Source organism: Phyllostomus hastatus, unplaced genomic scaffold, assembly GCF_019186645.2.
Source record: "Phyllostomus hastatus isolate PE091 unplaced genomic scaffold, TTU_PhHast_1.1 phas_scaffold_21, whole genome shotgun sequence".
Taxonomy (NCBI): Eukaryota; Metazoa; Chordata; class Mammalia; order Chiroptera; family Phyllostomidae; genus Phyllostomus; species Phyllostomus hastatus.
In genome coordinates this window covers 42955450-42981334 of record NW_025334017.1, presented here as the reverse complement: position 1 = coordinate 42981334, position 25885 = coordinate 42955450, and the positions used below count along the sequence as shown (strand labels likewise).

Below are 25885 nucleotides of genomic sequence, written 5' to 3'. Positions count from 1 at the left end.
TAACAGTAGAAGGAAAACACAAGCAAAAGAAAAACTCAAGATTAAATATTTTTCTCCCAAACTGCTTTTGTAATTGCTTGCGTAATAAGTGCGTTGTTGGCGTGCTGTCTTAGAAACACTTTTGTGCATGGGCAGTTATAAATGCAGCTGAGAACAAAAAGGCCCTTGACGTGGTCAGCCGATGTGGACGAATGCTGGGGGCCAGCGCATCTCTTTTCCCCGACAGTGGGCTGTGAACGCCCGTGCCTGTGACTAAGTAGTGCCCTGCCCAGAGGCGACTGCGTGCGCTTGGACCAAATAGAACTAAGTAGTTATGGAGGGGTAGGGGGCCACAGAACAGGGAGAAAAATCTTTGCTGTCGACTTGCTGTGGAACATACCTCCTCTGTAGGACAGAGGAACAATAGAACAGGATACGTGCTTTGTCAGCTAAAGGGCTGCAGCTATTGGTGGCACGACTGTATTCATCCACAAATCCGTGTGGTGTTTGTAGACCTTGGAGTGTCTGGTGGTCCGTATTGTGAATGTCACAGAACATTAAGTGTTCTAAGGTGACCCAGGTGCCACTCACAGCTCCTCTATCAAACGGTACATGACTCGTCTGTTCCCTTGTCGGTACTGTCCCCTAGAATCTGAACTTGGTGAGGACAGTGACCACGCGGTCCCTGTGTGTGGTGGTAATTGAATCTCCCAGTGCCCGTCAGAGTCGCTGGCATGTGGTTGTTACACAGGGAGTATTTAGTGAAGGAATGAAGGAATTACCTGGACCTGGAAATGTATCACAGGAATAGCGAGTTGAGTGGGTCCTGATTTGAGGACCTACCTCATTAGGAAGATTTGGGTTTTGTTTTTGGTTTTTAATGAACCTCTGACAACCAATTACTTTCCCAAGATAGGTACATCTTTCTCACTGACATATAGTTGGTACGGGAAGAAAAGAATGAAACATAACATGTATTTGATGGAGTCGGGTTCATTTGATTATGAGTTACAGAGAAAAATCAATATTTGTAAAAATATCTTTTAAAAAAAGATGATTTAAAAAAATAGCCATTGTCAATTTCAGTGGTGTATTATGATTGAATTTCTACTCTTTTTAAAATGATTGATTATTTTTAGAGAGAGGGAAAGGGAGGGAGAGAGGGAGAGCAATATCAATGTGTGGTTGCCTCTCATGCGCCCCTCAACTTGGGACCTGGCCCACAACCCAGGTGTGTGACCTGACTGGGGATCGAACCGGCGACATTTTGGTTCACAAGCCAGCACTCAGTCCACTGAGCCACACCAGCCAGGGCTGAATTTCCATTCTTAAAGTTCGATTTTTTGCTTTTTCTTAGTTGAAAAAAAAAATCTCTGTTCTTCCTTTACTTAGTTCTATATGAATCTTTTGTGAATTTTCGTCTGTTCCAACAGGTGTCCAGCACCTATTAATAATGTTTCTGTGTAGAAAATGCATGACTTGTATTATTACAGTGATTCCATATCAGTTATTAAATTCCCTGGCAGCTCCTTCCTTGCTCTCCTGGAAACATCCTGTCACAGCTTTGTAGGTCAGAGGGGGGCTGTCATCTGGGCTGCCCCCGCCCCTCGTGGAGGGGCGCCTACTTCCTCTCCCCCCCCCCCCACCACTGGGGAGTCCCTGTTTTGCCGGCACAGCCCTCCAGGGAACAACTCTAAAGGAGGTGAAATTTTCAGGCATGCCCAAAACTATCTTCATTCTGCTGATGTATAATCATAATTTTATAACCAATTTCTTACAAGGCATCGAGAGCATTACTCCATTGCAGATCATGAAAAAATCTGATGCGTCTCTGATTCCCATTTATTTCTCTACAGTGTAGAAGGGGCGGTGGTATTTTCAGGCTGGAAATGTTGAGGTCTTCTTTTCACAAAAGGTTTTTTACAAAGTGTCTTCATGGTGTGCATCCTGACCTTCTACTTGCAGTTTTTAGTTCTTCAGTTCTGAAAATTTTTTTCTTGTAATTTCTCTCTTCTGCTTTTATCTTCTCATTCTTCTAAAACTCCTCTCATGTAATATTGGACTTTCTACATTGTCCTTGTAATTCTCTTTTCTGCTCTTTGTCTATGTTGTAGTTTAGGTTATTCCTTCAGCCTTTTCTCCCCACTGTTTCAGTTAAGGCTATAATATTTTAAATTTCTAAAAGCTCTTTTTCTCAATTAGTTGGGTTTTATGTGGTTGCTGGGTTGGGTTGGGTTTTTTGTGGGGTTTTTTTACAATTTAATGGTTTCTTTTCTTGTTCCATAGATAGATTATTTTAGGTCTCTGAAGATTTGGTTACATTTTATGACATTTTTCTGCTCCCTGTTACCTCTGGCTCCTTTCACTGCCATCCCTGACATTTTTATTTTGATTTCTCACTTTCATTTTGGAGCCTTCCTTCAATTATCTTCCGATCCCTGGCTGCCTGTTCATACTTCAGAGCAAGGCTCCCAAACGTGGGTTGAAAGCTCATATCCACTGGCAGGGCTTGTCAGGAGGGCGGTGAGCTGCCTTTTTAGGTTTTAAGCTTTAGGATGTCAAGACAGCTTTTCTGTCAGGGGTGTTCTAAATGTCACATCTCCTGGCCTGTCATCTGGAGCCATGCAGTCCCCAGCCCCCGGTCTAGTGATTGCATATGGTAACTTTCTCTCCGGAAGCCACACAGGCCCGGCGGGCAAGGAGCCTATCATTTGGGGTGCAGACTCCCTCTTTTCCTGCCTGCTGTTCCCACCATTTGTAGAATTCTCTCCTCCCTTTTTGTCTCCAATTCTTGCCTTTGGAACATGACACTTTTCTAATGGCTTTCCTGTCGTGTTAGCGGGATTGCCGAACAGAGGAGGAATAAACACGGGTGATCGAGCCACCATGTTGACTCGGAGGTCTGTCATTGCTCTGAAGTGACGCTTGCCCCTCATGGTTCTTCTCCAGTGTTGATGGCTTCTTGCTGCTCCTCCCACCCACGCCAGTGGGGAGGGAGCCGAGGTTTATTTTCCGTCTGGCAAAGTCCTGCCGTCCCTCCTGCGTGACGGCCGAGGCGGCAGGGTGGAAGACTTGCTTCGGGGCAGCGTGCAGGTATCAGTGTGGACCCCAGCCTCGACTATAACGGCTTTCCCTCTGATCGGGTCGGTGGGGCGGTTTTCCACTGTTTGTGTTTTGCGTGCAGGCCTGGAGCTTAGCTTTCGCTGGGGCTGGCTCTCCAACACCACAATTTAAAGGAAGACTTGAAGGCTAAGTCACTTAGTCTCTGTGGTCACAGCTGGAAATTACAGGCTGCTTCTGAAATCAGAAGTCTGTTTTCAAGCTAAATGGGTTTTTGGAAAGAGGACTGTGACCCTTGGCGTTACTACCAGAGTATCCGCTGCCATAGCTGAGCATTAGCCTCGGGTGCTGTAGGTGTCATTAGTGTGGGACCTCTTCTTTCTTACCATTCTGGGCGCCTCCCCCTGAAGGAGGGTTCATAGATTCCAAATGAGAGATTTGGATTCCTCCCAGTCCTCCTTTTGTACAGTCTAGTGCTGGCGGTTGGATGATTAAAATGTGTTACTGGGATATGGAAGCAGCCCAAGTTTACAGGAATATTGGCAGTTGCCTTTGACTAATTTCCGTGCATCCCCACAAAGACCTGTTACGTACTTCGTCTTGAAATAATTCTAAGTCATCTGTTGAAAATCAGAATATGCCTCAGTTCTTTAACTCTCTGATTCTTTTCATCATAAAGCATTTCCCCGAGAAAAAGTAAACTGTCAGAATTTCTTTGTGCCAACCAACATGTAAGCATTCGCGTAAATCCATTCTGTGCGAGATCAAAGTTAAATGTGAGAAGCTTTCTAGGTGGAAATCCAGTCAGTGTGTTTGTTCTCTTTGAACTTGGACTTCTGCTGCTGATTGCTGTTGCCAGCTCACCAGCGCCTGCGCCTTACCTCCAGTAACTAAGGAATAATCGAGTGGTTCTCGCTGAAGGAAAGACGTACGTGTGTGTGTGTGTTAATGGCGATGTCTGCTCTAATCACAGTACAAAAATCGAGAAGGAGAAGAGGGAGCACGCGAAGCAGCACGGCATGATCCGCACGGAGATCACCGGGGCCGAGATCGCCGAGGAGATGGAGAAGGAGCGGCGCCTCTTCCAGCTGCAGATGTGTGAGGTGAGAGCGGCCTCGCCCGCCGTCCGCCTGGAGTCGCGTGAACTCGGGCCCCTCCCGCGGGTCGGTGGTGTTCGCGCTTCAGAGCAGACTGTGTGTGATTGGGAGAGGAGGGGACTCTCACTAAAGGATTCCAATCTCGTTTTTCTCCAAGCCTTTGGGATCATCCATGTCACTGTTGTCTCATGTTTTGAGCCTGGGGCCTATGGGGCTCTTTAAGCCCAAACAGGATTCTTTGGTGAGAACTTCAATGTTGCTTGTAAATGAGTGTGGGGGGCGGGGGGGGGGGGGAATGTTGGCGAGAGGTAACCCTGGTGAATGTTAGGTTTTCCTGGGACAGGTTTAGAGCATGTTTGTTTGTTTGTTTGTTTGTTTGTAACCACGTGTCCAGTTTGAGCGAAAGCTTGAACGAAGTGGTCGTTGAGAAAGTCCAGGGCTCGTGGGGAAAATGCAGTGGGCAGCACGCTGCCTCCGACGGAGAGCGGTGGTTCTCACACTGTGTTCTCATCGCACACCCGCGCCGGGACCTAGAGACCGGCCCCTGCGGACACTGCTTTAAGTTTTTCCTCCTTAATTTTGTCTCCATCGCCCTCTCCCCTGCCCATGAACTTTTGCCTCTTTCTAGAACTGGTCTGCCTGTGCACACTGCCCCACAACAACACAAGAGCCAGCAGTGTCAACACACAAACAGTAGAAACCGGGGCCAGTTGTCAGAATCAGAGCCCATGGTGTTTACTGCACAAAGCAATACTGTGTTGTTTTTATTCTTCTATTTTCAGTAGCAGAAATTCTTTCTACTTCAGCTCTGGGGTCTAAATGTTTTAATACCTGCCCTGGCTGGTGTGGCTCAGTAGATCGAATGCGAGCCTGTGAACTGAAAGGTCGCAGGTTTGATTCCCGGTCAGGACACACACCTGGGCTGCCGGCCAGGTCCCCGGTTGGGGGTGTGCAAGAGGACAGACAGTTGATGTTTCTCTCCCACATCGATGTTTCTCTCCCTATCTTTCTCCTTCTCCTCCCCTTTCTCTGAAAATAAATAAGGAAAATCTTTAAAAAATAAAAATTTTAATACCTTCCAGCATATTCCTTAGAGAGAATGCTCTTTCTCTTGTTTTCTGCAAAGAATGAACCATCTTTCAGGCCTTAACCACGTGAACTCTAAGTCTGAGAGCCCCTGCAGCAGAGGAGATAAATTAATTTTATCCAGAATGCTTTGCTGTGTTTGATTTCCGGTTGTCTAACAAACTAACGTCGAGCATTTGTAAACACTAACACCCTGACAACTGGTTCAGTGCGCCTGCGCCTGTGCCCGATCATCGGCATTCCCTAGATCACGCTCGCCCTGTCTGGAGACAGCCGAGGCCCAGTGACGGTGCAGGTCACGATCGGGGGTCTGCCACCCCAGACCGTGACTGAGGAGCCCTGTCTGTAATGACCGACACCCAGTTCTGTCTCCTTTCCACAGTATCTCATCAAAGTTAATGAAATCAAGACCAAAAAGGGCGTGGATCTGCTGCAGAACCTGATAAAGTATTATCACGCACAGTGCAAGTAAGTAGACCGTTGTCGTCTAATTAAGAGCTCAAGTAAGGACCCTTCACTTCGGCCCCCTGCCTGCCTTCTCTCTGGCCTTCATTTGGCCACTGGCGGTGGTAGAATGGCCTTCCACAGCCAAGTGGTAAGAAGTAGCATTGTCTTCCGTAGTCATGGTTTCCTGTACATCAGTGACTCGCGTTAGTGCAGCCACTTGGCTACGTGAAACTGTGACGTTCCTTAGAAAGGCCAGCGTTGGCCCGGAGCCCTTATCACAGACACGTGTGTCCCTGTGACCAGAGAGGCCTTCCTGGTGACCCTCTCCCCCTCCCCGCTGCCTCGGTAACTCACCTAGTATTGGGTCATTTGTATCACACATTCCTGCTTGGGATTTTGTTATTTTTTTTTATCGTCTAAATTAAGTGAAGTTGTTAATTCGGACATTAAGAGGACTCTGCATTTATACCTGAATTGCTGGTATATTTTGTGAGATACCCACGGTTCTGCCCCAGCCCCATTTCAGTTTGCTCACATGGCCAGGCCACTTTCTGACGATGTTCGTGGTTTGTGGCACCGCACTTGCTTGTTCACTTCTTGCTGACCCCGCGGGCTAGCGTTTGTGGGGTTTCTGGCAGAGGCGTGATGTGCAAGTCGCGCAGGGGCCTTGGGAAGCCGTGCAGGCAGCTCTCACGTTTGTGAGTGGAGTAATGTGAAAGTCATTCATTAGGGCTAGACAGGATACCTACTCCCCGAAGTGTTCACGTTTATGATTTCCTTTGGTAAGCTCACTTAATCCTTTTACTGGTGTTACACGCAGGAAGATCTTTGCGTTCAAGAGAAACATTCAAGGAGGTCAGCACTAACAGGACGGGAAACGCACGAGGCCTGAGTCAGACAGATAGTTGGGTTCGGATCCCGGCTCTGCAGCTAGGCAGCCATGTGACCTTTATCAGGTGCTTCTCTAAACCTCAGTATCCGCATCTGTCAAATGGGGTTAAGGTTCGTAGACCTTCCTCAGGTTTGGGAGGATGCGCAAATTGCACGAGATAAGACACGTAGGAATGCTCAGCCCAGTGCTTGCTACGTGAGTGTGTCTGCTGCTGAGATGATTCAGAGTGGCTAAAAATCATTCACAGACTTCGTAAGACAGGGTTGAGTCCCTTCCCGTGAAGCTTTTTAATCATCAAATTAGTATGTATATGAAATGATTTAACTTTTTTCCTCTTTCAAAGTAAATTCCACCTTGTATAAATGTGTTCCAGATATAAAAGATAATGCATTGCAGTGGAAACAATTTCATGTTTATAAGATAAGTTTGCCTCTGACAGCCCCATGCTGAAGACCTGGGCTAACCTTAGGCTTCCTAGTATGGGGGGCAGGGGGGCGGTGTTGTTGAAACTTGAAATGTGTGTGGTGGTCCCTGATTTTAGTTTAGGGAGAAGGTTTTCATCTTCCCTCAATTTTAGTTTTCCTAGAAACATATTATTGCTTTGAAACGTTTACAGAAATACGTGAATTTCTTAGTCTTCTGAATTATAATGCTTTGGCAGCAAATCTGATTTCAGTTGATTTTAGAAATCTCTTGATCTCAAATTCTCAGTCCACAGAGGAGGGTTTAACCTACACAAACAAGTTTCCCAAAATGTAAGATGGTTGGATGGGGGTGTGTGTGTGTGTGTGTGTGTGTGTGTGTGTGTATGCCTTTGTTAATAAATGTGGAAGAAAAAGAGCAACTCCACCCTACTTGGCTAACTCGCCTTCTCTTTATTCTTGACTTTTCCCTTACCACAAATAATTTACTAATCTCTTAACAAAAGCCAGGTACTTTGCCAGGTTCTGGGGTAGAGAGGAAACAAAGCCTCTGCCCTCGGGAGTGAATACCTGGAACAGGAAGTAAGTCGGGTTCATCACTGATCATAACGGAGCTAGGAAGTGACTGATAACAAGGGGTGTTAAAAGAAGGAGAGACCTGGGGCCACAGAGACTAAGGAAGGCTCCTTGAAGGAGGCGGTGGCACGTGGGATTGGACTCGGACCCCAGGGCGAGAGGTGTCAGTGGAAGGCAGCCCCGCACAGTGGAAACCCCCTGCGGGTAGAGGTGCTCTAAGCCATCCAGCAGCACAACTGGGTTATAATGAGAGTCAGCCTCGGCCAGCCCCCATTGAACCCCGAGAACTTCATCACAGCGGGAAGCCAGTGTTGTTTTCCTTTGGGGACCACTGTTGCCCTTTCCCGCTTCCGTCAAGCCCTCCCACGCGTCACAGACATCCAGCGGGCCTGTGAAGCATCCACTGAGATTGAGAAGAGAGAGACTCCTATTCTGAGTCCTCATTCCTGTCCCCAGAAGGACTTCCGGTCCAAAGTCAGGCAGCGCTCCAGGGCAGATGTGCTCCGCCAATCCCTCGTGGAGTGGAGTCGCGGCACCTCGGCGGGGACGCGGCAGCCAGAATGGGGGAAAAGAGGGAGCAGGAAAGAAGAGCTTTTGACTTTTCGTTACCCATTGTGGCTCACCCACACCAATTACTCTTCACTTTCAGTAACATGCTGCTTTCAAAACAAACACATCACCCTAGTGTTCACCCACTCCTCCACCACCTCGCAAGTATCATTATGCTCTGCAGAGTGAAGAGCACTTACAAACAGTGTTTTCCTTCATTTTACGGATGATAATAGTTAACATTTATCAAGAGCAATCAGGAAATTGTAGCTCAGAAAGGATGAGTAGTTTGAGCAAAGCCATGCCATTCATTTTATAGGTGTGCAATAAAAATGTGTCAGAACAGACAAAGCCCGAGAAACCAAAGGGAAATAAATAGATGATAGATAGATAGATAGATAGATAGATAGATAGATAGATAGATAGATAGGGCTTCAGTCTAAAGCTTCTGTGAGTGAATGAACAATCCACAAAATGGGAGAAAATGTGGAAATCATTTATCTTACCATATAGAGATTTAGTGTCCAGAATGTATAAGAGACTTTTACAACTCAACAACAAAAAGATAAGCAACCCAGTTTTAAAATGAGCTAAGATTTTGACTAGCTATTTCTCAAATATATATATATACACACACACACACACAAATGGCCAAAAAGCTCGTGAACCAAAATGGTCAACGTTAGTCATTAGGTAAATGCAAAGCAGAACCACAATTGAGTAACCACTTCACACCCACCAGGATGGCTATAATGAAAAGCAACGATGACAGCATAACAGACAATTAGTATGGGTGAGAATGCGGAGACTTCTGGCCAAGATGGTGGCGCAGGTAAACACAGTACTCGCCTACTCCCGCAGCCACGCAGAATGACAACTGAACTACAGGACCACGATCATTCAGAACGGCCTGAAATCTGAGTGGGGAAGTCCTGCAACTAGGGAATAAAAGAAGCCACATCAAGACAGGTAGTAGGGACAGAAGTGGGGGACAGGCTGGTCCCACCCACACGTGTGTTAGACAGAAATCAGGACCGCCGTCCCGGCGACAGAAGTCCCCCCTGAGGAGCAAGGGATCCCGGCTCCTTTGGGTTTTTTCTCAGTCTTTTAGTTGGTAGGAGTTTTCCCCCCTGTGCTTGTTTTAACCACTAAAAAATAACTATTTTTTTCAATGCCCCCCACAGACTAAAACAGTGACCTTTTTCTCCTTAAAATATATGTTTTATAACATTTCTTGTATGCTGTTTAAATATCAGTTTGTCTATTCTTTATGTCCAATAGAATTTTCTGCAAGGATGAAAATGTAGGTGTTTTTTGCTGTGTAACATGGTGCCCACAAGCCGCACGTCAACTGAACTGAATTTTAAATTTATTTAAATTAATTGCATATGACCAGTGGCAAACATTATATTGGGAAACAGATCTAGAGCATTCTCATTTAAACTCCCTTTAAAAAAAAAAAAGAAAGTGACTAAATTCCCTTCATGCTGAAAGTGAAAATGAAACACCCTTGCAAAAATATCTTCAAAGAATCTCTCTCCCTCTGGGAAGGAAATCAGTCCTCGTATAATAAACGTATGCAGCCTCGGCGAAGAAAACCAACGTTACCCGAGCACGTCCCCACCACGCAGCACTCTGCTGAGTGGTTTCACGTGTGTCAGCTGTGCTGCTCGCCCCCTTGGATACAGAAGCCACGTGACTTGCCTGGGTCCTGGCCTCCAGCCCCGGACCACCCAGCCCTTCCTTTTCCTGGTGTAAGAGGTGCCCTGACAGTGTCCGTCTAACGCTGAAGTGCCCCGCCTTCCGGCCTTTCCCCAGAAGTTACTGGAGTGCAGTGTGAGACAACAGTTGGTTTTGCTGTGATTCACTGGGCAGCCGTATTTCCCTGATTAGTAGGAGATGCTGGTTCTAAGGAGGGTGTGTTCTGCCTCCGGGGTGGGTGACCATGTGAGACACCTGTGACAGGCTCAGGGATGGCCTGCTCCACGCAGAGCCTCGCCAGCTGCGGTAGGGCTGGTACCTAGGCCCGGACACAAGCTTAAAGATGCCGACCCCTTGACTGGCAGGACTAGGGGGAGCTGCCTGGGGAGGTTGCAGATGAGCGGAGCGGCAAGATGATGGCAAGATGGCGAGGGAGTCTGGCAGGGAACACGGCGGGAAAGGGCGTTTCAGCCGAAGGGAGCAGCACGTAAGTGCAAAGGCCAGGAGAGCGACCAGAACCAGTGCGGCACGGCTAGAGCCCAGAGTTCTTAAGGGAAGTGGTGGGAGGTAAAACCGGAAAGGTATTCGGGGCCAGAACACACAATGAAGGTTACCCAGTCCTGCACCAGGTTTAATTTGCGTCCCCACAGGCGACGATGAAAGCCTGGATATCAGGAGACAAGGGTTTAAGTGTGGATTCCCAGTTCCATGATTCACCAAAAAGCCCTCTCTTCTCTCATCCCTGTCGCTGAACACCTTTCTCAAGGTAGCGTTTCTCTTCCTCATAAGGGTTCTCTGCCGAAGACGTGACTCTTAAAGAATTTGCGAACTTGAGGGTTTCAGTAATTACTCTGACGGCCAGTTCTGATACTGTTGTAGAGTTACCACCGACTGTACAAGTTAAGCTAAATAGAGGTATATGGGTCCCAGTTTGTCCCCTGAGAATTTTGGATGTGCCTCAGTCTAACCACTAACCGAGCGAGCACCTGCTCTGTGCCGGGCCCTCTGGGACGTGCACATGAGAGCCCTCGTCCTCGTGGAGCCCGTCCTTCCGTGGGGCGACGGCAGCACCGATAAGTGTGCTGAGAAACAACCTGTGGCGAGGGCCGCTTTCAGCACAGCAGGGAAAGCTCCCGGCACTGAAGCGCAGGGGCGCCCCCACCCCGAGTGGCGTGTTCAGACGGGAGATGTCTTCCCCGGGTCGGCCAGCGCGGGAGTGTCGGAATCAGAACCCAGACTCGAATCCCGTTCCTGCCACCGACTAGTGTGTGGTGTGAGCGACTCGGGCAAGCTACTACGTGCCCACTCTGTGCCTCAGTTTCCCCCTTGGAGTGGCGACGTGATTTAAGTGCTCATTAAACGCAGTAGGGTCGTTGTGAGGGGAACGTGTATTAACTCGGGTGGAGTGCCGAGCGTGCTGGCACGCGGTGAATGTTCAGCCAGTGTCGGTGCACGTTACCCATCAGGGTGAGCCAAGGCGACCCTCTCACACTCGTGGTGGGACACAGCTTTTCCAGACCCATCGGCGCCGTGCACTCGGCGTCCTGCGTTCCGCATGTGTGCTGGGGCGCAGGGACCTGCGGGGGACTGACCGAACACTGACTTGTCTCCGGCCTCTCTTTTCCGGTCCCATCCCCTCTCTCTCTCCTTCGAGCGTCCAGTCCGGTGCCAGGGCACCCCGCTGGTGAAGGCGCCCCTCCCTCTTTCTGAGTTCGAATGAGGCACAGCGAGGAGGGGCTGGTCTGTGTGTGGATGGGCCTACGTGTGACTGAGTCACAGTGTTGGGACAGCGGCTGTGACCTGCGTCCTCTGTGCGGTGCCCGCCAGCAGTAGTGCCCACACGCGTTTGTCGGCGTGTCTCTGTGAAACGCCGACGGTCGCTTTAGATGTGCTCTGTGCAGATGCGCGGCAGAGGGCACGTGTATGCGCGTGGTGGGAGTTTTCGGGTAATTGCGGCTCGTTTCTTTTTTTACACGGCTGGTAAATCTCATGTTTTCCGTCGTAGTTTCTTTCAAGATGGCTTGAAAACGGCTGATAAACTGAAACAATACATTGAGAAACTGGCTGCTGATTTATATAACGTAAGTTCTTTCTAAAAATACATGCATTGTAACTTGCTTTGTCACTAAGTACCAGTAAACGTGAAATTTGTGTTAGAAGAGTATTCACGAAAAGACGACCAGTTCAGTAATGTGTCAGAGTAAACCCAGAGAGAGACAAACCGTCCGTCTCTCCGGAGATGTCACCAGTGCCGGCATATTCCGGAGGGGGCTCCGGGAGCATGGGGGGAGTGGGAAGAAGGGTCTCGTGGCTGCTTCTGGACGACGCTCTGTCTAGGCCTCCGTGGCATCGTGGGCGGTCGACGGCGACAGGATAAAAATTAGGGGACTGTCGCCGAGTAGGCGGGTTTATGAATTTCTTTCGGCTTGCTTGTTTTATAGTTCCTCTGTTTTTCCCCTCATGTCTTGGTTTTGCTCTTATATAGCAAAATCAACAGGAAAACGTCTGAGGAAGAAAACTAAATGCAGATATATATAAACATCAACCTCGATTCCCGTAAACCACTTGGCAGTGGGTAACATTAAAAGTGTGTTTTATGAGTGCAACTGCGTGTGCTCAAACACGGTTGTAGAGTTACAATTAGTACCCTGCGTCTTCATATAACTTTAGAAAGTGTGTGGCCGTGTATTTTTTCTGATTTTCTTTCAGCAGTTAACATGCCTCTGGTTATGATTAAGTGCCACACGTTTCGAAACTGCCAACGATCCTTTGCCCTCGTGGAGGTGCTTTGTGAACCACCCCACCCCCGTGAGCCCTTCGGATTTGGTCCTTAGAGCTCTCTGGCGGCCCCCTTGTCCCATCGTGGTGCTCTCGCTGCCACCTTCTGAAAGAGCAGAACTCAATGTTACTTCTTAACTCGGTTTGGAGTGGAACCTTTGAGGTCATTATCTAGCCTCAGTGCGTTATTTAATCAGACAGTATGTTGCATTATTCGCGCACAGAACTCAGTGGTCCCTTCCTAAGGTAAGAAAAGTATACCTCTCCTATCGACAGCGAGACCATGGAAAGGATTTGAGTCAGGAAATGCGCCACGTCATTGAATTGTTTGGCGAGTGCTGTATTTGGGTGAATTAAACTGTGTTCATCAGTGTACAAGAGATGGTGACAGCAATAATTTTTTTCTCTCGTTAGATAAAACAGACACAGGATGAAGAGAAGAAACAGCTCACCGCACTCCGAGACTTAATCAAATCCTCTCTTCAACTCGATCAGAAAGAAGTAGGTGCTCTGTGTTTCCAGCAGTGCTGACCACACAGGCGGGCCCGTGGCCATGGCCTTGGTGTTGTCTCCTCTGCCAGATTGGGCACGTTGGCAGCTTCCCGCCAGGGTGGTTGTGGGGACAGATACAAGTGTGCACCCACCCCATTGCCCAGGGCGGAAGCTGTGTGTTAGTCCTCTTCCCGTCTTCTAGAAAAGGCGTCCCGAGCCCCGATCTACAGCTCCACGGCCAGACTTTTCATCCTGGCTTTGCTGATGTGTGTTTCAGGAGTGTGCGCTCCCAGACCATGGGAGAGGCAGGGACGGGCACACCCCTGTCCTCTTCGGCTCGTCTCTCTGCAGGCAGCCAAAGCCGGGGCCTGTCCCATTGTACCAGGGAAACAGAGAACTAGCCTGAGGCAGAATCCTACAGCGGCTTTGCCCATTCCCCACCCCACCACGCCCCGTCAGGAAAATGAAGGCAAAACAGTCCATGGATATTGAGATGGAGTCTAGGCAGCGTGGTAGGTGTTAGATGACCACACACAGATCCTTAATTATAAATCTCATTTGTTCAGTTGTTGTTCAGACACGTAATTAGTGCCTGCCATGTGCCAGCGCTGTGCTAGGCAGTAAGCGTTAGTCCCTCCGTGAAGGGGGTCATTACCTGGTAGAAAGTAGAGCGAGTCAGCCGTGTGAGTGAGCAGCCGTACCGAGAGTGGCGTGGATGCCGTAAGAGAGCTGTCGGGCGAGAGGAAGCCAGAAAGACTCAGGGACAGGGCTGCCCGGCCTCTTCAGCCGGCGACACTCTGGGGTAAGGTGGGTGGAAGCACAAGATGCAGTTTCTGAGGTGAAAACTCAGGCCTGACCAGGGGGCCCCTTGGATGCTCACCAAAGGGTGTGGGCTTGGTGCTGAGGGTCAAGGAAACAGTGAGGCCAACTGTTACATGGGAGAAGGTGAAAATATGCCCATTCATACTATGAAATGATTATGCATTGAGTTCAAGTGTAATATCTGAACACAGTATTTACATTTTTGATTCCTCATGATATTAACTCACCATGGCAAAGCGTGTATAAACTTCTAAAGTCGTTGAAAGGGGTTCTCAAGTCTACACGAAGCCAGGCACACCAAACAACAGAGCACACCCCTCCGGCATGGGAGGCCTGGCCCAGCAGCCCCAGGTCCTGTACAGCAGCCACGAAGGCTCCTTACCGAGTGGCTGCAGCCTTCCCCTCCACGGCTCCCAGTCGTCACACACGTGTTGGGTTTGGGACGGGAGAGAAGCCCAGCCCTTTAACACAGGTGCCTTGCTCACCTGTGGCCGGGGGCAGCCAGTTGACGGGTGCACCCACGTCACGCCATGCAGAGCCCCAGCCAGCGTCTGCCCCCGCCTCGGAGGTCTCCTCAAGGGTGCTTATCGCTGGTGCACAATCCTAGAAGTGGTCTCCTCAAAGGACTGCTCAGCGCCAGAGCAGTACTCAGACCCGGGTTGTGAGGAGGAGAGGTCGACCTGTCTGGGGAGAAATGTGCAAGGCTTTGTACTGACTGGTATATATTAACCACTTCCTACCTTTGTTTTGTCACATAGGATTACTTCCTTCCTATGAATGGACGTTTTCTTGAAAAAAAAAAAAGGAAACTATTCTAGTTCCTTTGTTTTGCATGGAGACCAGTCTGGTCTGCTCACGCTAGTAACTAAAAGACAAAGTTGCGTACAAGCCAAAGGAGTGTGTACGTGTGGAAGTGCACATGGCTTGATTGATTTTAACTTCGTGCCAAACTAATAAGTGATGAGTTTTCATGAGCACCATGTCCAGAGCATTTTACAAGTAAAGTTGATCTTTCAAAGCACGCCTTGTCCATCCTCGTGCTGTCAGTCATCCCTCATTGAAATGCACACAAGAAGGTCGTGATTTTTAATGACTTCCGTTACATGTGAAAGGAGGCTGTGGCCAGACATTTCTCACCCTTGCACTAGAATTCCAGAGGAGTGTGAAGGCATCTAAGAGTGACCCGGGAGAGCAAGGCGCCCAGGAAATCACTGAGCAGCCTCACTCACCCCCGCCAACCAGGCTCTCACTTGACTCCGTGCAAGGAAGCTTCGAGAGTTCGAGCTGTAGATTGGACCTCCAGATTTTTGGTAGACTCGTTTTTTGTTTTTTTCTTTTTATCCCCAGAACGAAACTCTCTATTGATTTGTGGCAGATATTCTGTGGGATTGATCATCTTAAGCTTTTATAATAGCCTAACCTCCCTGGACCTCTCTGCTATATAACTGTTTTTCGGATCGAAAATATTTTATTTTTAAAAGTGCTGTCCACAAATCATTGCGAAGGTCCCCGCTCTCTGTGTGTGAGTCTCTCCCAATAGCCCATTGTCCTGGGCCTGCAGTTTGTTTGGTAGGTGCTGGGTGTCATCCATCGCTGTCTTCACAGCGCCTGGCACGCTGCCGGGCACACAAGCTACCCCGCAAACATTTAGTGAGACGGAACATAGGGACGCCTGTGCCCACTCTGTTCACACCTTCCATTAGAGGCGGGAAGCGTCTCTAACTGGGGTTTAGCTGTAGATGGGGTGCCAGGAACGTTTATAACCCCATGAAATCAGTGAGTGTGTAATTGCTTGCAGTTTTAAGAGCTCTGAGATTTTTTTCTCCTTAATAATGCATTATAAGGGTTTCTAATAGGAGAGCCAGGTAATTTGTGCTGCTAATAGAGAATGGGAAACTGAACTAAAACATAATGCCATAGTTTCGTTCTGCAGCTTATAATGATTCTTGGCTCCCGCCATGGAATTTTGCCAAGGTTGGGAGTTCATTGTTGAAGTTTAGTTTTGTATTATTTTGCCTGAATGATATTTTCATTTGCATTTCTCTTTTCCTGAATGCACGTTGATTTTTATTATGCTGGCAGAGGATTCAGAACCTATTTCATTCCTTCCGTTTTGTTTTGTTTTGTTTTGTTTTTAATTATTTTAGTGTTCACGGTCCTTCAAAATTTACATTCTCAGAAAAGAAAATTCTCTTTTCACTTATCTGGAGTGCCGTGCTAAGCAAGCTGAATGACCCTTTTTTCTTAAGCTGCAGAAATGACAATTTGTGTGATTTTCTTACACCATAAACTTTATCAGTAGTTAATTTAGGATTGTTGATGTTAGACTTTTGAAATATATTGCTTCCTCCTTCCTCAATTTAATGGGGTAGTCTTGTGAGGTCACAGCCTAGAGTTCAGCCATTTTCTTTACCTTTAAAAGCATCTCTGTCTGATGGAAAGCAAAGCTTATTCGATCTATTTGGTATTTAGAATTTAGAGATTATTTAGGCTTGTAATAAATATACGTAAGGAATGTGTTACTAGTATATTTACAGAATGTAATAGTTTTGCTAAGTTATCAGCATCTAAATTCATGTTAAATATATGAGTACTTTTATTCTCAAAACCTAGAATTTATTTTAAAGGTTAACGAATGGGTTAAGGTCAGAGAAGCATCATTTTAAAGCATTGCAACAGACCAGGAATCATGTGGGCCATCGAAGAGTTTAGTTCAATGAAAAAGGTTCCAACAAAGAGAGACCTGTTTTTCACAAGAATTGCTATCCAAGGAGAGTTGTCCTTAATGTTTTGGAGGCAGAGCTGTGGCGAAGACCCCCGGGTCCAAACCCGTAGCTGAGCAATGCTGAGCCGGCTGGTTCCACTGGGCTCAGGCCGACAGCACCTGGGCGTCAGTGCCCGGCCTCGTGATTGGTCCCAGGCCTCGGCTCCCTCCAGCCCCGTCCAGTCTCCGTCCTGATTGGTCTTTGTTGCTGTTACGGACACATCGCTGCCTCCCTCAGAAAAGCCGCCTGTGTCCCCACTGTTGTTACCAGGACTGTCCCTGGAGGCCCCGGTGGAGGAAGGCTGCCCTCTGCCTGTCCCTCAGGCCTCCCTCCAGAAAGCAAGGGAGCACCTGTCGGGGGGGAGCACCTGTGGGGAGGGAGCTTGAGGTGGTCACCCTGGCGTTCAAGGCCCTGGGCCTGCTGTGTTTCAGCTGGAGGCAGTCCGGCCGGTTAAAGACAGAGATGACTCAGGTTAAGACACTGTAGCCTGTGGCCTGTGTAGCACAGACTCAGCTGCCTGGAAAGGTGCATCAGCTCTCTCAGCCTGCACAATAAGAGGGGACAGTGGGTGTCCACCTCACAGACGGTGGCGTCCCAGTCAGTGTCCCCAGTGCTTCCCGGTGCCTGGCTGGGAGGCGTTCAGGTCGTGCTATGGGGCACAGACCCCAGCGCGTGCAGAGCAGCCGTGAGGGGCCACGGTCCCGCCTGAGGGCCCCAGAGCGGCCGTGCTGCCCAGGGGCGGGCGGCACACCTGCACCGCAGACGGCCAGCGGCTCCTCGAGCGCCCTGTCTCCGCACCTTCACATCTCCAGTGTTGCTGCCAGCTGGATACTTTCATTCCCTTTGCTCAGCGAAACAGAACAAAAAGAAACTTCCTGAAATGTGTGGCTGCTTTTAGATTCTCTAAGCAATTTGCGATGGGTCTCGCCGAGGTGTCCCCTGTGCACGCACCTCGAGGCTTGTCAGCCACGTTGCCGGGCTGAGACGGGTGCCCTGTTCCTCCGTTCAGCCCCTCCTCCGTCCCCACGCAGACGACCTGAAACGGAGCCTGATCAGCACAGACGTTTCCCTGTGCGCAAGTGTGTCACGGTTCTAAATATCTGTGGGTGTGTTCGTTTTAGCATTATCTCTATGATGATATTTTCTCTGTGTTATAAAAAGTGCTTAAGTTATGAGCAATAAGACTATCAATGAAATTAACTCTGTTTTCCAATGTTCTGCCTTTTCTCTCTGTTGCTTTTGCCCTTCCTGATCGAAGTCTAGGAGAGTAAGTCGTTACTTCTTCTGAGAATGTGTTGTCCGATGTCCGTGTCTGAAGCCCCCTGTGTCCTCGAACAGCTCCCCGTGATTAGGCCACTCCCTCCACCCCACCTCCCCCCAGTGGCGACTGTGGGTCGTGCAGCCTTTCCGCACAGTGGGAGGCGCCCTGGGGTGCTGATGCCGAGTCAGGCCTCTCGGCATCTGTGTGGTTCTGTTGGTCCTTGTCGCCCTTTTCATTACGTAATACACCCGTCACGGCAATAGAATGACCATTTTGAATAGAACGCATGGTTACAGGTGTACCGTGCAGAGCACTAGTTAGTTACAAAACAAGAGTTTCATAACAGTTCTTCATACCTTACTGAGAAGGTGCACTTTGTATTGGGGGCGTTTCCTCGGAGTGCGTGAAGGGTTAAAGGGTACTTGTTTTCAGGTTGCATGAGCTTTGGTTCTGCCGTCTGCTTCAGTGTTTGCAGCCCTTCCCGTGTTTGCCAGTGTGAGCTGATTGGGAAATAGAGTAGCCTCCCCTGCGGGGTTTGATGCAGAGCTGGGCTCTGGACTAGAGATAGGAGGCCTGGACCCCGGGCCCCAGACCCCCGGTTTGCCTTGAACTTGGTTTCGACTCTGGCAATCATTTACTTGCTCAGCTTCCTCCTCTGAAATAAAGGCAAGGACCTGACCGCTCTTAGAGTTCCGTAATTCTTAACCCCATGCCCATAGCCCCCCCGCTCAGTGGCAGAACAGAGGCGGGAACTTGAGAAGTGTCCCCAGCATGCGCGTAATCTGCGGTTCACCTTTCCTAGGATTCTCAGAGCCGGCAGGCGGGATACAGCATGCACCAGCTGCAGGGCAATAAGGAGTACGGCAGCGAGAAGAAGGGGTACCTGCTGAAGAAAAGTGACGGGTACGTACAGGCCAGCCCCATGTCCCCGTGTGCCTCAGCGCACTTCCTGAGCGTTAGCCGCCTACGGACTTTCTCCCACCTCTCACGTAGGAAAGAAAGCACACTTAAAGTTTTCTAACGCACTCTCTTCATACCTTCAGTGCACAGGTTTTCCTAGGGCACGTCTGAGATTTCACCTGCTGTCTTCGTCGTTTTCTGGTCCCCGCGTGACACCTGTGAATTGTGACATACGGTGTTAGGAGGCAGGAACCGAGTAGACCGCGAAGCATGCGGGTGCCTTGCTGACCTCTTACTCACCCGCCTCTGCTTTTGTTCATTGCGGGTTTTCTCTGCCAGGGGAGCCCACCTGGTCTTGGGGTTCAGCTGTGGCTCCTCTCTTCCCTCTTACATCACAGCAGTTCAACAACAGCCCCTTCCGTTTCTAACAAGAGATCATGTGTTTCTTGCCATCTGCTGTCCTGCTCCAGGCTAAGTCACCTCCCTCTGTCCTGGACTACCTTGGGGGCCTCCTACCGGGTCTCTCCGGGCCTGCCACTCACTTGCCCCTTCTCCCGTTCGTTGCTACACCGCACTCGGCGTAGCCTTCTAAGAACGTCAAGCACGGCAGGTCGCTCCCTCCTTGGAGTGCTCAGCCGCTTCCCATCGCCTGGAGCTGCTGCTGCACCTGCCTTTCCCTCCAGTCTCATCTCGGGTCATCTGCCCCTCTGCTCCTGCCACGCTGGCCCTCTCCCTGCTGCCTGAACAAGTGACCCTGCTTCGCCATAAGTGCCTAAGTAGAATTCACTTATTCCCTTAATTTTTCACTTGAATAATTGGCATTCTTTTTAAAAAGCTTCTAGTTTTCTGGTTGCTTGTGGATATGTGCTCCTTGACTGTATCTAAGCAGCATCCATTTTTTTTGTTTTGTTTTCATTCGCTTGTTAAAATTGCTATTCTCTCTCCCATAAATTTCTGGGGTCACCGTCAGCTTTGCTCATCATTCTACTTTGCATTCAACAAGTATCTCCCGGGAGTCACACCAGGCACTGTCGCAGGCACTGGGCGTGACACGGAGCAGCAGAGAGCCCTCGTCCTGTCTGAGCTTCCGTTCTCGGGGAGGCAGACAGGGAAGAAGGAGAAGTACGGGAGGGAGATGGCCGCAGGTGCTGTCTGGAAAGAGGAAGCAATCCGAGGGGTACGGGGCGGGGGCAGGGGGCGAGGGGGACCAGTCCTCGCTGTCACAGGGAGCGGTCAGGGGAGACTCTGATGAGGTGATGTTGGAGCGGAGAGCTGGAGACCTGACGGAATGATCCGAACAGAGATCTGGGGGAGGAGGGACAAGCATTTTGGGCAGTGCGTGCAGTTTGTGTGCAGCACTTCAGGTCAGATGGCGTCGGATTGTTATTGCCGTCTGTGAAGGCTCTGGAGCACACCAGGCTTCTGGCAGTTACACGTTCAAGAAGTCTGTATTATCTGCGTTTGGAGTTGGATTTAAGTTCATGTTGTGGCAGGTTTGTTCTAAGACTGATTTAAGAAGGAAAAGGAACCATGAGGTGATGCTGTTTTTAATGCCTGGGAGAAGCTACAATGGCCTCCTCTAATGTTGTTTGTTTCCGTGGCAACAGGAGGCCCATGCAGCCTCTAGCCTGGAGGATGCTGTTCCTGGACAGTTCTGTTCCCCTGACGGAAATGGTCTCAACTAGCGTGTTTGCACCTGCCACCCCTGTGCCAAACCGCCACACGTAGTCCCTCACCTGCACCTGAAGCTTTACGGAAAAAAAAAAAAAACGCTCTTCCAAGTTGAAACTGGTTTTCCTTGGTGTTTTGCATCCTTCATGTGTGGTCCTTTCCATCCTTCATTTCCATCCATTTCCATCCTGTCAGCATCATCGAACCAAAACGTTCGAAGTGTGGGAGTCCCAGACACGGTTAAAACCTTCTCAGCACCACCCCTGACACAGGTCGGAGGCCCCTGCCCGGAGAGGGGTCTTTTGTCGGCGTGGTGCGCCTCTCTCAGGGCCTCGTCTGTACGTTTGTACACATGTGTGCGTGCCCACAGAAACTTCAGATACGATGCGTCTGAAATGATTTGAGTTTTTCCCCCCACAATACTAGATCACACCTGAATTATCTTAAAACCATTTACTTGTTTCGGTCAACAGTATGCTTTAGGAATCTCTGCAGGTCTGTGTACTCACACACACTTTCTTCATTGAAACTCCTGCAGAGGACGTGCAGTGTGAATGTAGCCAGGAATGAATACAATGCATGCGTTCATTGTCCTGCGCTCAGATGCCCGCTGTGTCTCTAGTTCCCGCTTTCGCTCTCATCACCATGCTGCAGGGAGCGTCCTCGTCCCGAATTAACCTTCCACCTGGGCTAACGAAAGGCAACCGAAATGTTCTGGTTCGCGTGGGGTTGGGGTTGGGGGTTGGGGTGGTTTTGCTCTGGAACGGTGACCGTGCAAACACCGTGTAGCTGCGCAAGCCCCAGCGCCAGCCTGGCACTGACGGCACTGACCGGGCCACGTCTGCCTTGCTCCGCAGGATCCGCAAAGTGTGGCAGCGGAGGAAGTGCGCCGTCAAGAACGGGATGCTGACCATCTCCCACGCCACGGTAAGTGCGTCCCGTCCGTCCTCACGCGCCGCCCCGGCCCTGCCTGTGGTCACATGGACTAGAAACTAGCAGACACGTGGCGTCACGGGCGCCGGGATGGTCCCCCAGCACGTTTAGGTGCGGAGTCGGTCAGACAATTTCAGATACTCTTCTCGAGAGAAGTTGGTCTTTGTCCTGTGGTGTCTGTCCCGCCTCGTTCTGTCGGCCCACCGAAACTTTTTACCTTTTGCTCTTTCAGACCAAGCCAGGTCGCCTTTTACTTGATAATCTCCTCTTCTGGGAAATATGATTGCTTGTGGTGAAAACCTGGTTTGTTGAACTATAAAGATGACAGAAGAGATGTTCTTTGCATGAAAAATGTAATGTAGGAAGTGGAACAATGCATGTAAATATGTCCGGTCTTTTTTATTGTTAACTATTGACTTAAATTACTCAGAAAGTCCATCATTTATGTTAAAGGGTATATACGTGAAACAGTGAACAATAAAATTGCCTCCGTTATGACTCCCCCTTTTTCAGTCATAAAGGCAATTGAATAGGAAGGAAATAGCTAAGCTATTAACACTTATGTTCTGTTTATCTTCAGATTATTGGTGTACATGCATGCACATTACGTAGTGATAGTTGATGTCTATAATCTGTCTAGAATTTTTCTTTTTCTTTTGTAGCACCCATTTCCAACTGAAAGTCCTATCTTGACAAAATCCATATACTTGTCAAAATAGGTTCAGTCTTGGTGACAGTCAAAGACATATGCAGTAAAAACAAATCACATTTTTGCCCTTTGAAACTAGCAAGAAATTATTTTCTTATTCGTAAAAATTATAATGGCAAATGTATCGAGCCGGAATGGAAACAGCAAAGTACTCTGAGTCTGGACACAGGCACCTGCAGGCTGACCCGGGGGCCCAGGGTGGAGCAGAGGCTCCTGGGGAAGCCGGGGAAGCTGCACCCCTGAGCCAGGGGCTGTCCTCCGGTTCCAGCAGCGCTCGTGGCGAACAGGACAGCAGACAGGAGCTGAGAGCAGTTCGAGCCCTGGCAGGTTTTCATCATTCAGTCGTGTTTAGACTGCCCTCTGCTGAGGAGGAAAGGAAGTACCACTTATTAAGCACTTCATGTGAAACCCTTCATAAAGTGTATTGCACTGAATCCTCTGTAACCTTCTCTTTTTTTGCTTTTATGTAATCTACTTATTTTGTATTGTTGCTCTACTACAGTTGTCCCAATTCCCACAGAGCAAATGGGGGAGAGAGCAGTTCTCCCCCATTGCTCTCCACCCCCTCCCCCCAACGGGCCCCCCCCCCCATCGGTCCCCTGTTGTCCCCTGTTGTCCATGTCCCTGGGTCATTTATGCTTGTTCTTTAAGGAGGCCCATCCCCTCTTTCCTCCCTCCCCCCGCCCCCCTCCAGCCCCTGTCAGTTTGTTCCTTGATGCCACGCCTCTGGTTGTTTTGCTCATTTGTTTGTTTTGCTCTAATATTAGGTTCCCATTATAGGTGAGATCATATGCTATTTGTCTTTCGCTGCCTGACGTATTTCACTTGGCATAATGCTCTCCAGCGTGTAACCTTCATTTTTGCAATGAAGAAACCAAGGCACAAAGAAGCACCGAGACTCAGCTAGTAGCTGGCAGAGTCGGGAATGCAAGCCGCGGTCTGCCTGCCATTGGTCCGCGCGCCCCTTCCGTTCAGCCTGCCATCCCTCAGAGCCCCGCCATCTCAGGGGTATAGCTGACCCCCCCCCCGCCCCCGGGCAAGTTCCAGAGGCGTCCGGGTGATGTGCAGACCTCGGAGCCTGCCGCAGGCAGACCCGCCGGCACGCCGGTAACTGGGTCGTGCGAGAGGCTTCGGCTCACGGCGCTGCAGGGTGTGGATGGGACATGTGGTCAGCATCTGCCCGGATGTGACTGTGCCTGGCCTTCGGCCGGCTTCCCTGAGCCGGACACGTGCCTGGCCCTGTCTGATGTCATCAGCCGAGTGGCACTAAGCGGTGTGACCCTGAGTGGGTCTGCGTTGTGTGTGACCAGAAGCGTGACTGCTTCTCTATGCCTTGGCGTCTCCTTCAGGCTGCACCAAAGTGCAGGTCCCCAGCCGTCTGTCTCTGCACAGACCTGGAGCTGTGGTCGGAGGTTTTCTCCGTGTGCCCTCACTCTCCTGCCAGGTCGTGGTGTGTCCTTGCCAGGATCCGGGGACCCGCCTTTCCTAGGGACCTGCGGGGAAGGCAGCACAGTGTGCGGGGAGGTCCCAGGGTTGACGAGAAGCAGTGGCACCGCTTGCTAGCAGTTCTACAGCTGGGGCAATTTGTTTTAAAAAAGTAATAATAAGTTCCCTTCCATCCTCCCTCTTTCTTTCCTGCCAAACACATTACTGTGGCCAAGCCAACCGTTTCCGTGTGTTCTTGAGGCTCTAGCCAACAGCAGACACGACGTCAGCTGCGCTGGTTAGTGGCTTTGAGAAGGGACTGGGGCATCTGTCCCACGAGTCTGCGTCCCCACGTGGCCATTCACTGCATGCCCTGGGGAAGAGTGCTCACTGCGTACCTGTGATGGCGAAGATTAAGGGGCATCACAGCCATGCGTGGGCATTCCAGTCACAGCAGTCGTCGCTGCCCTGTGACCTCGTTGGCTGTTGCTGGCAATACCGAAATCCAGTGACAGGCAGCTCCCCTGCTACAAACGTGGGGAATGGGGAGTCTCCCTCAGCAGCTCAGGGGAAGTGGGTTTCCCCTCCCAACTTCCGATTCCCTCCGCTGACTCCTATTTTTTCTTTCCCACTCGTGGTCGGCTTCGGGCCGCACCTTTCTGCTGCCAGTGACATCACTCGTGGGCACATCCCTGCTCAGAGGAAAGGTCCCTGTAGCCAGTTTTAGCTGGCTTTTCCTGACTTCGCAAACACCCCTGATCACTTGCAATCAGATGGAAAATTAAGACCAGCAGTTTCTCCTGGGGAAACACACGGAACTCAGTGATCTTTGGAAAAAGGGATCAAAGAGCCTTTGTTGTCAGGAAAGTTGAGGCCCGCGTTTGGGACCCCTTATCACCTGGGGGTTCCTCCTGCTTGAAGGGCCCCCATCAGTGTCAGGCTGAAGTTGTTACCGCAGTGACGCGGAAGAGGGCTGAGTGTCGTCCGGACGACTGCGGCTGCTCTGCCGGCTTGGCCGCCCACGTGACCTGCCCCAGGTGCCGTTCTTCTCCCGGGCCCCCAGTCCAGGAGGAAGTTCGGTTCTGCATGTACCTGCAGGACCTACAGCCATCTGAGAGCATCTCACCCGCAGACAGACCCCCTGCTTCCCATGGGTCCGCTCCAGGGCACAGAGTCTTTACTTTACTATTCAAAGTAATGCATCACTGGAACCAGAGCCAGTGGGAGTATCTTAACTTGCTGTTATGGTAGTAACGTTGATAGCAGCTTCCATCGGTGGGCCATCCAGTGTGTCCCAAGTGCGGTATACAGTGTTTCCTTTCAAAATACCAGTTCTGACACAGCCGTGGCAAACGCTGTGTCAGCCTCAAAGCTAGTGAAGGTGTCCACCTAGCCAGTACATAAAGCATATTCTCATTATACATACATATTCTTAACAGAGTATTGCATTGCTCCAGGCAAACCAGCAGCACCCTCAGCTCCCAGAGTGTAGCTCTGTGACAGCCAGGTGTTTTGTGACGGCCGCTCGTTTCTGCCTGAGAGACCAGCCAGCTGCGCACCCTGGGTTCCTCCTCTTGGCACAGCCTCTGGAACCCCGGGGTGCCACGGTGCTGATACCGCCTGGGCTTCAGGAACTGCCGCATCACCCCTCCTGCCTTCCCGTGGAGCAGAGAGTAGAGAGAACTCCCGAAAGGCACTTGTTTCTTAGTGAAGAAGGGACATGAAAGTGAGGGTGAAGATGTACAGAGGCGAGAGATGACGAGCCCTGGGGAGGGACCTGGCCTGAAATACCCACAATCTGTGCGGCTCCATCACTAAGCTCAAACAGTGGAAGTGAAGACCCGTATTATTTTATTTCTACGTCTTTCCACAAGGCAAGCGCCGCCAGGCTGGGTCCAGCTTACTCCCCTACTGATGAAGGGTGCTCACTTCTTGTTTGTGGAGCTGAGCAATGCAGCAGCAGGGTGGGGGGCCTCGTCTCGTTTCTGGAGACGAATTCCAGTAGCAGCTGTTTTCTGCCAGCAGAGGACTGTGCCTGCGCTGGCGGCTTCGCACTTCCAGCGACAACACGCCGCGTCGGTGCGTGCTGAGCTGTCGGAGGACGGGCGTGTGGTGTTTGTTTTCCCTCGGGAGACACAGGAACAGTCACCACAGTTGACTCATCCTGTCTCCATGTGCACGTCTCCTCGCAGTTCGGAGGAGACTTTCTGGCCGAGTGGCGTGTTCCGTGTGGGGTGGCGGGACATCCTGTCAGAGCAATGATGTCTTCGTCACTTCTGTTCATGGAACGTGTCCAGCGCTCCCCCCCAGAAACCTTTCC

General features: G+C 50.1%; 1 protein-coding gene across 5 annotated transcripts in view; it reads left to right on the top strand.

Moving 5' to 3' along the window:
- The window catches only part of ASAP1 (ArfGAP with SH3 domain, ankyrin repeat and PH domain 1), a 271886-nt gene that overhangs the window by 199420 nt on the left and 46581 nt on the right, over positions 1 to 25885 (top strand). For 3 of the 5 annotated variants that reach the window (XM_045861006.1, XM_045861004.1, XM_045861008.1), the window contains 7 exons: positions 4013 to 4142; positions 5605 to 5690; positions 11815 to 11890; positions 13002 to 13088; positions 17925 to 17933; positions 18730 to 18830; positions 21356 to 21425. In XM_045861006.1, coding sequence (XP_045716962.1) covers positions 4013 to 4142; positions 5605 to 5690; positions 11815 to 11890; positions 13002 to 13088; positions 17925 to 17933; positions 18730 to 18830; positions 21356 to 21425 — 559 coding nt within the window. The remainder of the gene's footprint in view (positions 1 to 4012; positions 4143 to 5604; positions 5691 to 11814; positions 11891 to 13001; positions 13089 to 17924; positions 17934 to 18729; positions 18831 to 21355; positions 21426 to 25885) is intronic. The other 2 variants (XM_045861007.1, XM_045861005.1) reach the window with 1 other exon arrangement.